Source organism: Crocuta crocuta, unplaced genomic scaffold, assembly GCF_008692635.1.
Source record: "Crocuta crocuta isolate KB4526 unplaced genomic scaffold, BGI_CrCroc_1.0 scaffold334, whole genome shotgun sequence".
NCBI lineage: Eukaryota > Metazoa > Chordata > Mammalia > Carnivora > Hyaenidae > Crocuta > Crocuta crocuta.
Genome location: NW_027533260.1, coordinates 2,164,536 through 2,174,027, shown reverse-complemented (window position 1 = coordinate 2,174,027; position 9,492 = coordinate 2,164,536). Strand labels below are relative to the sequence as shown.

The 9,492-nt window shown below is 60.7% G+C and overlaps 1 protein-coding gene across 1 annotated transcript in view; it reads left to right on the top strand.

Annotated features, from left to right (window-relative positions):
• Positions 1 to 6: 6 nt before the first annotated feature.
• The window catches only part of PRR12 (proline rich 12), a 24,664-nt gene continuing 15,178 nt past the window's right edge, over positions 7 to 9,492 (top strand). The window contains 8 exon segments of the mRNA XM_077747202.1: positions 7 to 92; positions 1,619 to 1,731; positions 2,767 to 2,928; positions 3,013 to 3,231; positions 3,234 to 5,664; positions 5,666 to 5,807; positions 6,325 to 6,985; positions 9,444 to 9,492. The exon segment at positions 9,444 to 9,492 is cut by the window's right edge and continues 6 nt beyond it. Of these exon segments, the coding sequence (XP_077603328.1) occupies positions 7 to 92; positions 1,619 to 1,731; positions 2,767 to 2,928; positions 3,013 to 3,231; positions 3,234 to 5,664; positions 5,666 to 5,807; positions 6,325 to 6,985; positions 9,444 to 9,492 (3,863 nt within the window).

Genomic DNA, 9,492 nt, shown 5'->3' with positions numbered 1-9,492 from the left:
CAATTCATGGACAGGAACTACCCCAGCGCCGGCTTCGGGGACCCGCTCGGCGCCGGGGCGGGATGGAGTTACGAGAGGTCAGCGAAAGCTAGGTAAGGAGCTGAGGGTGGCCTGGAGGAAGGGGCCAAGGGGTGGGGGCCCAGCCCGGCCGGGCCTGGCCCGCCTGGCGAAGCGTGCATCGCAAACTCCCCTCCGGCTTGCAAGGGAGCGGCCTTCCTCGGTTTGCAACAACGCCGCCGCCCCAGTTTGCAAATTGCAAACTCCGCCAAAGCCAGCTCCGGCATGCAAAGGGAGAGATGCAGCGGGAAAATGGGGGTGCAAAACAATTTCGGACGGAAAGGCCCCGGGAAGGTGGGAGGGACTGGCGAAGCAAGGCCTGGATTTCCCCCCATCCTTTGGATTCCCGGCTTGCTGATACCTCCTCCCTGCGCCCCGGGCTCTGCTCTTGCATAGGTGGGATGGAAAGGAGGATTAGAACGCAGACCTGGGGGGCGCCCCCCCTCCCGTCCTATTGTTCCGGGACTGCGCGAGGCCGCGCCACTCGGCCCCCCCCCGAAATTCCGCGCGCAGAGTGGGCACGGGGCCCCGCCCCCTTCCTAAGCTGGGGTTCTGTGTGTGTAAAGGGGGGGTCCTGGAATCTGAGACACGCCCCCTTTAGCTCCCCCACCCCCAAAGGCAGAGAATCCTAGTGGATGGCGAGGAGTGGAGTATTTGACCCCATGAGTCTGAGTCGTGAATTGGGGCCGTTGCATGGGAAGATTCAGATGTTTCCCTGGTGTGTGGTTGTGTGCGTGAGCGTGGGCCCTGTTTGTGCTTCGTTGGCACCCTGCTCACCTGCAGAACAGCCCCCTTCCAGCAGTTTATGTCCTGCCCTCACTCTTCACCTGTCCCCAACCCTTCCCCCCCGCCCCCCCGGGTTTCCCAGCATGGCTGGGCATGACCCCACATGTGTTAGGATTTTCCATTTGGGAGTTCTCGCTCTGTGTATTTCCTTCCCCACGGGTGAGCTGGATAGGCGTTTGCACACACACCTGGCTTTGCAAGGGCCATGCATTTGAACCTCAACCCTGCGGGATGGACGTTGTTCATGTTCACACTTGTACCTGGTACTTTCCCCTAGTCCTATCCCCTCCCCACCCCCATCCAAGCCGTTTGGGGAACAATCTACCTCCTGAACCCTATGAGGTTCAGGGCCCTGTGTTCCCACGTGTCTGCATTAGAGTGGGCGTCCGTGTGCACCCCTCAGGTTGGCTCCAGGGCCTTGTGTCATCGAGGGGATTGGCGGGCTCGGTGGGAGGTCCAGGCCTTTCGAATTTTCAACTTGAGGCACTTCCCTCTGACTCTTCACCCTTTTCTGTTTGCCTGGTCGTTGTGCATGTCTGTTTGTAAACGTGAGACTATCTGGACTCTATTTATTGGGGCTTGAGTGGGGAATGTTTCATGGCTCTTTTCGGTGGGTACCCCGATTCCCTTGGTCTTCTTTCCTTTAGGGCCCAAGGTTCCTTAGGGATAACCCCCAGTCAGCTGGAAGATTCGCCTACACCCCGGGGGATTTGCTGAGTTCCATTCTCCTAGGGTAGCTTCAGAGGACACCCTAACATCTCTCCCTTCCCCCCAGCTTGGTCTATGGCAGCTCCAGGACCTCGCACCCCGAGACCGACATCTTACACCGCCAGGCCTACGCGGCCCCCCACCCACTGCAAAGCTATGCCACCAACCACCACCCTGCAGGTACGGCCCCCGTCCCGCCCCGCCTGGGCTGGCCCTCCCTCCCAGGCAGCTGGTTGGCCGCTGAAAGTTCCACCCCTCCTAATTGGCCGGGTCCTGCGTCCTGGCCCGCCCCTTGCTGCCTCTCCTCTGATTGGTTGCCTCTGAGGCTGCTGGTCCCTGCTCAATTTCACGCTGGATTCGTCCACCCTTGTCTCTGGCCCCGCCTCTTTCGCTCCAATTGGCCCCGTCCCCTCAGCCCCCAAATCCCACCTTCTCTTCCAGGCTTTTCCTCCTGTCTATCCCACCCCAATCCTTTCCCTTTAGGTTTGGCCATCCTCTTGGCTCCTTGGCACTCTGAATTCGTTCTTCCTGATTCCTTTTCTTCCTGATTGGCTCTAAGTCTTTGGACCTCCCTTTTTTTCCTTGGGTCTGCCCACCACCTTATTCTTTCCCGTATAGTCCTACCTCTAACGATTCTGATTGGTTCCCTTCTTCCTGGGTGGCCCCGCAAGTAGATTACATTGTCCAATTTGATCCTTAACTTTCCTGGTTGGCTCCTTCCCTCTTTTCCTCTCTCTCTCTCTCTCTCTGTCTTTCTTTTTTTTTTTTTTCTGGATCCTCCCACTTGAACTCGACCCCTTTAGACCTGCCCTCTGGTCCTGCTAAGTGGCTCCAGTCATTCCATCTCTTCCCCTTCCTTGCTAGAATTGCCCAAATCCTTTTGTGTCTCCCTCTCCCTCCACCAAGAACTCTGCCCTGTTGTGGCCACTTTCTTCAATTCTGGGTTTTTCTCCCCCTTTTGTCTACCTTTCCTGGGCTCCCTGCCCTTATGATTGGATTGCACTCCATCCTGCTAATTGCCTCCCTTTTTCTCATTTGTTGTCCTCGGCCCTGTGTCCTCAGCTTGCCTGTGTCCATTTTATTCCCTTGGACTCCCCCTCTTTATATTCTCCAACCCTTTTCCCTGACCTGACTTACTTTTGGCCTCTCCCTTTTCCGTTTCAGCTTGGCCTTATATCCCACTTAGCTTACTCTAACCCCCTTGTCCTTGGCCAGGCCTCTCTGGACTCTTCGACACTGGCCTCCACCACGCGGGCTCAGCAGGGCCCGACGCCTCCGTCATGAACCTCATCTCGGCCCTGGAGTCCCGGGGCCCCCAGCCTGGCCCCTCTGCCTCCTCTCTCCTCTCCCAGTTCCGCAGTCCTTCCTGGCAAACAGGTAAGCCCAGTGCCGGCCCAGGAGGGCCAGGGTGGGGCTGGCATGGGGTCCGCCCTGACCCGTGGTCTTCTCCATCATCCCTAGCTATGCACACGCCAGGCCCCACGGAGCTCTTCATTTCGGGCGCCCTGCCGGGTTCCAGCACCTTTCCATCTTCCTCGGCCCTGTCGGCCTACCAGCACCCGGCTTCCTTCGGCAGCCGCCCCTTCCCAGTGCCCTCATCCCTCAGCCTCCAGGACCCCCCATTCAGTCCCCCAGCTAACGGGCTCCTGTCCCCTCATGATGTGTTGCACCTGAAGCCCTCGNCTCCGAGCAGTCCTCCCCACAACTCTACAACTTCTCGGGTGCTGCCCCGGGCCCCCCACCACCCGAGCGGGCCCTGCCCCGCCAGGACACCGTCATCAAGCACTACCAGCGGCCGGCCAGTGCGCAGCCCCCACCGCCCCCGCCACCAGCCCACGCCCTCCAGCACTACCTGAGCTGTGGAGGCAGCTACTCCTCCATGGGCCACAGGGCTAACCTGGCCTGCAGCCCCCTGGGCGGTGGGGAGCCCTCCCCCGGTGCTGGCGAGCCTAGCAAGGCTGGGCCCAGTGGAGCCACGGCCGGGGCCTCGGGCCGGGCTGCGGGCCCGGAGGCGGCTGGAGGAGGCGGGGCTGCGGGTGGCGGTGGAGGTTACCGCCCCATCATTCAGTCACCCGGTTACAAGACAGGCAAAGGCGGTTATGGAGCAGGTGCGGGTGCTGCGAACAGGCCCCCACCGCCCCGTTCAACGGCCACGCCCAAATGCCAGAGTCTGGGTGGGCCAGCCGCGGCCTATGCCGCTGGTAAGGCCTCTGGGGCTGGTGGTGCTGGGGGCCAGGCCTATTCCCCTGGACAGCCCCAAGGGCTTCTAGGACCCCAGGCCTATGGGCAAGGGTTTGGAGGGGGTCAAGCACAGGACTTGAGCAAAGGCCCTAGCTACTCAGGGGGGCCCCCGCAGCCCCCCAGTGGCCCCCCGCCTCCTGGCCTAGCCACGTGTCAGAGCTACTCCCCAGATCAGCTGCAGGGGCAGCTGTATGGGGTTCAGGGCGAGCCCTACCCCGGGCCAGCTGCCCACTCCCAGGGGCTGCCCACGGCCAGCCCCTCCCTCAGCTACAGTACTGGCCATTCCCCGGCGCTCTCCGGTCACGGAGGTGGCTGGGGGCCCAGCTCCCTGGGGGGTGGCGGCGAGGCCAGCCCTTCTCACATCATCCGCCCGCTGCAGTCGCCGCCTGCCCCCGGCCGCCCACCTGGAGTCGGCTCTCCGGGAGCCCCTGGCAAATACCTGAGCTCCGTCTTGGCCTCGGCGCCTTTCCTGGCACCTCCAGGAGCCGGCAGCTATGCAGCCGGAGCAGGCGGCTACAAAGGCAAAGGGGACGGCTCGGAGCTGCTGGCGGGCCCCGGCGGGCCTCCTGCCGAGCGCACCGAAGATGAGGAGTTCCTCATCCAGCACCTCCTGCAGGCGCCCAGCCCGCCGCGGACCTCAGGGGCAGACGGCTTGGTGGGTGAAGATGGGGCAGCGGACGCCTCCAAGGGACTTGGGGGTAGTGGTGGGGCCGGGGGTCCTCCAGGCACACCCTACGAGCTGGCCAAGGAAGATCCCCAGAGGTATCACCTGCAGAGCGTCATTCGCACCAGTGCCAGCCTCGACGAGGGGGCCACGGCAGCCCTGGAGCTGGGCCTGGGGAGGCTGAAGGAGAAGAAGAAAGGGCCAGAACGGGGTGGCGAGACCCCCGAGGGGCTGGCCACCTCAGTTNCCCCCCCCCAGCCCCCCATGCCCCTCCAGCTTGAGGCCCACCTTCGAAGCCACGGCCTGGAGCCCGGTGCCCCCAGCCCCCGCCTGCGACCCGAGGAGAGTCTGGAGCCACCAGGTGCCATGCAGGAGTTGCTCGGGGCCCTGGAGCCACTGCCCCCGGGGCCCGGTGACACTGGCGTAGGCCCGCCTAATACCGAGGGCAAGGATCCCTCAGGTGCCTACCGCAGCCCCAGCCCGCAAGGCACGAAGGCCCCCCGCTTTGTGCCGCTCACGTCCATCTGTTTTCCTGACTCCTTGCTCCAAGACGAGGAACGCAGTTTCTTCCCCACCATGGAGGAGATGTTCGGCGGAGGGGCAGCAGACGACTATGGCAAGGCCGGGCCGCCTGAGGACGAGGGTGATCCCAAGGCGGGGACCGGGCCGCCCCCGGGCCCCCCTGCCTATGATCCCTATGGGCCCTACTGCCCGAGCCGGGCGTCCGGAGCCGGGCCTGAGACGCCGGGCCTGGGCCTGGACCCCAACAAACCGCCTGAGCTGCCCTCCACGGTCAATGCCGAGCCTTTGGGCCTGATCCAGAGTGGGCCGCACCAGGCGGCCCCGCCTCCCCCGCCTCCCCCACCACCCCCCCCTGCCTCCGAGCCCAAGGGAGGCTTGACCTCGCCCATCTTCTGCTCTACCAAGCCAAAGAAGCTGCTCAAGACATCCTCCTTCCACCTGCTAAGGCGTCGCGACCCGCCCTTCCAGACGCCCAAGAAGCTGTACGCCCAGGAGTACGAGTTCGAGGCGGATGAGGACAAGGCCGATGTGCCCGCTGACATCCGCCTTAACCCTCGGCGCCTGCCGGACCTGGTGTCCAGCTGCCGCTCCCGCCCGGCCCTTTCACCCCTGGGTGACATCGACTTCTGTCCGCCCAACCCGGGCCCCGATGGCCCCAGGCGCCGTGGCCGCAAGCCAACGAAGGCCANAGGTCCCCACCGCTGCTGGGCCAGCCTCAGCCTCCGCGCCCGCCGATGGGGCCAAGAAACCTCGGGGCCGGGGCCGTGGTCGGGGCAGGAAGGCTGAGGAGGTCGGGGGCACACGGCTGGAGCCCCTGAAGCCATTGAAGGTGAGGGGGACTGGGGTCTGGATGGCTTCGTTTTTCAAGAAAGCAGGGGGTTGGTTGGGGCCACAGTCAAGGTTTGGGGCGTGATGGGGGCTGTGGTTTACGTTCCTGAAACTTGTGAGATCATGAATCCTTGGGTTGGGATTCCAGGCTTCCACTGTTGGATCTGAGAACAGAAACTTTTGGGTCTGAAGGGAGGTACAGGGTATTGGGGCTTAGGTTCTTAGGTGCTAGGTATTAAAGGATCAATGATTGGGGTTCCTAGGTTCCTGGGGCTTGGGGGCTTGGGCTGAGGTCTAGAGACTGGATTCTTGGGCTGTAAGGAAAGGAGTAACTCCCGGCCTGTCGTTCTGGAATCAGGAGTCTGTGGGCTTGAATTCTAGGGTTCTACAGGCTGAAAGTGGGAATTTGACCTGGGTCTTGAGTGAGGGTTGGGGGCCTGAGCTCCTGCCTCTGATGAGGGTGGGGACTTGGGGCCCCAGATCCGTGGGTCCTGACTCCCCACTGCCCCACTATCTAGATCAAGCTGTCTGTGCCCAAGGCCGGCGAGGGTCTGGGAGCCTCATCAGGCGACGCGGTATCCGGCACTGACCACAACAGCCTGGACTCCAGCCTGACGCGGGAGAAGATCGAGGCCAAGATCAAGGAGGTGGAGGAGAAGCAGCCAGAGATGAAGTCCGGCTTCATGGCCTCCTTCCTGGACTTCCTCAAGTCAGGCAAGCGTCATCCGCCACTCTACCAGGCTGGCCTGACGCCCCCACTCAGCCCCCCCAAGAGCGTGGCGGCCTCTGTGCCGGCCCGTGGCCTGCAGCCCCAGCCCCCTGCTGCCCCCACTGTGCCACACCCCCCACCCGCCGGCGCCTTCGGGCTCGGGGGCGCATTAGAGGCGGCCGAGAGCGAGGGGCTAGGGCTGGGCTGCCCTTCGCCCTGCAAGCGGCTGGACGAGGAGCTGAAGCGCAACCTGGAGACGCTCCCCTCCTTCTCCTCGGATGAAGAAGACTCTGTGGCCAAGAACCGGGACCTGCAGGAGAGCATCTCCTCAGCCATCTCCGCTCTCGACGACCCACCCCTCGCTGGGCCTAAGGACACTTCCACCCCAGATGTGCCCTCCTTGGCAACTGAGGCTTCAGTGCCAGGGCCTCCCCCACTCCCGGGGCTCCCTAGCAGCAATGGCACACCCGGTGAGCTCGGGGATGATGGTTTGGGGGTGGGGTGGCGCTTTCCTGTTACTCGGGTCACAGGGTACGGTTGTGCAGGTTGTACCCTGTTTAAGGGACATCGTTCACGTTGTCGATGAAGTAGATTCTCATGTTTACAAAGGTAACTTCCTAAGTGAGGACAAGCAGGTGTTTTTATTTATTTATTTATTTGTTTGTTTGTTTTTCAAGCAGGTGTTTTTAGTAAGAAACGTGTCACTTTCTGATCTGTCCACAGATGCTAAGTGGGCTAAGGGGCCCCAAGGTGGGCACTGGAGAATGTTGGGAAACAGGGCAAGTTTTAAGTGATGGGTGGTCACAGGTTGACAGGGTCCTGAGAGAGCTTTCAGAACTTGTTAGGCTACGGGGCGTGAGAACAAGCTGGGATTTAGAGGTGTTTGGTAAAGGACAGAAAGGTGTCTGGGGGAAGGTAGGCGGAAGAGACTGGAACATTGACCAGTTGGGTCTTGTGGGGGCGGGAGGGAAAGGCTGTGGCTATGGCAGGGTCTGGATGGTGTTCTGTCCTGAGGGAGGCTTTGGACAAATCTTACGGTGCTTCGATGGGGGGGAGGGGATGAAGGCATTGATTCAGAGAAGGGCAGCTGGGGCAGTTAATGGGGGGCCCTGAGAGCTCAGAGGTGTCCCGGGGAATGGAGAGGACTTCTAGGGGGGGTGTAGGAGAGTGAGGCTGAAGGGAGGCAGCAGGGCCGAGATGAGAAGAAATGCCAGGGGCTTCTGAACAGAGCGTCAGGGTTTGCTGAAATGGGAGGAAGCACTGGGGTTCGAGAACCTTGGAAGGCTCCTAGCTAAGGACACGGGGATGGAGGAGAAGCAGTTTTAGGAGTCAGGAGGGATTTTAAGGCAATAGAGGGGGACGTTAGAAAAACCCTTGGAGGGGCGCCTGGGTGGCGTAGTCGGTTAAGCGTCCGACTTTGGCTTAGGTCATGATCTCGCGGTTCGTGGGTTCGAGCCCCGCGTCGGGCTCTGTGCTGACTGCCAGCCTGGAGCCTGTTTCAGAGTCTGTGTCTCCCTCTCTCTCTGACCCTCCCCTGCTCACGCTGTCTCTCTCTCTCTCCTAGAAATAAATAAAACATTAAAAAAAAAGAAAAAAAGAAAAACCCTTGGAGAGTTCAGTGGGAAGCAGAGGGCATTAATGATCTTGAGAGCAATCTGAGGGAAGGGCAGGGAGAGCTTGGTGGGGAGGAGAACAGGACCCCCTGAGCAAGAAATGGGGAGGTAGAGGCAGAGTGACCTCCAGCTTTGGAGGGACCTGGGGTGAGGGCAAGGGGGAGATGGACTGGGGTGGGAGACCTTCGAGGGAGGAGGAAGGGTGAGACAAGAGAGAACGAATTTTGTTTTTAATGTTTACTTAGTTTTAGAGCGAGTGTATGTGCATGTAAGCGGGGGAGGGGCAGAGAGAGAGAAGGAGAGAGAATCCAGCGGACTCTGCAGTGTCAGCCCAGAGCCTGACGCAAGGCTCGATCCCATGACCTGTGAGATCATGACCTGAGCCAAAACCAAGAGTCAGATCCTTAATTGTCTGAGCCACCCAGGAGCCCACAAGAGGACTCATTTTTAATAGGGCGGGACATTGAACGGTGGTCTAGGACTACAGCATAAGGGACAGAAAAGGAGAGTATTTAGAGGCTGGGAAAAGATAGGGACAGAGCACCGTGTCTGGGTGGGAAGCCTTGTTAGGACATTGGAGAGAGAAATTAAGGGAACATGGGCTTCCTTGGGCCTCCTGGGACAGAAGTGGGTATTAAAAGTCTGGGAGTGGGTGGGGGGCTGGGTGGCTCAGTCCATTAAGTGTCCAGCTTCGGCTCAGGTCATGATCTCACGGCTCATGAGTTCCAGAGCCTGCATTGGGCTCCGTGCTGACAGCTCAGAGCCTGGAGCCTTCTTGGAATTCTGTGTCTCCCCCTCTCTCTGCCCCTCCCTGCTTATGCGTGCTCTCTGGCTCTGTCTCTCTATCACAAATAAACAAAAAATCATTTAAAACTAAGTAAATAGAAGTCGGGGAGGGGAGGGGCGCCTGGCTGGGTCAGTCTGTGGAGCAGGAGACTCTCAATCTCAGGGTTGTGGGTTCAAGTCCCACCTTGGGTGTAAAGATCACATAAACAAATCTTTAAAAAAAAAAAGGGGAGGGGACAGGTGACAGGTAAGCAGCCTCAGGAGCCTTGATTAGGAGGAAGGGCAACAGCGCAAGAGTAAGAAGTAGAGATGAGCGGGGTTCGCAGCAGAGATGGGTGTCAGGATGTTAGGTGAACAACTCCAGTTGATCAGGAGGGATGTGGGGGGGACGCTGGAGAGGAGAGAGGAGCCTGAAAACGCTGGGCGCTGACATTGACTGACATTGACATTGACCTTGAGGTACCTGCGCGGTGAGGGCCAAGGGGCCTCTCAGTGCTGAAGTCCGCGCTGACGCCCCTCTCGCCCCCAGAGCCCCCGCTGCTGGAGGAGAAGCCCCCACCCTCGCCCTCCCCCGCCCC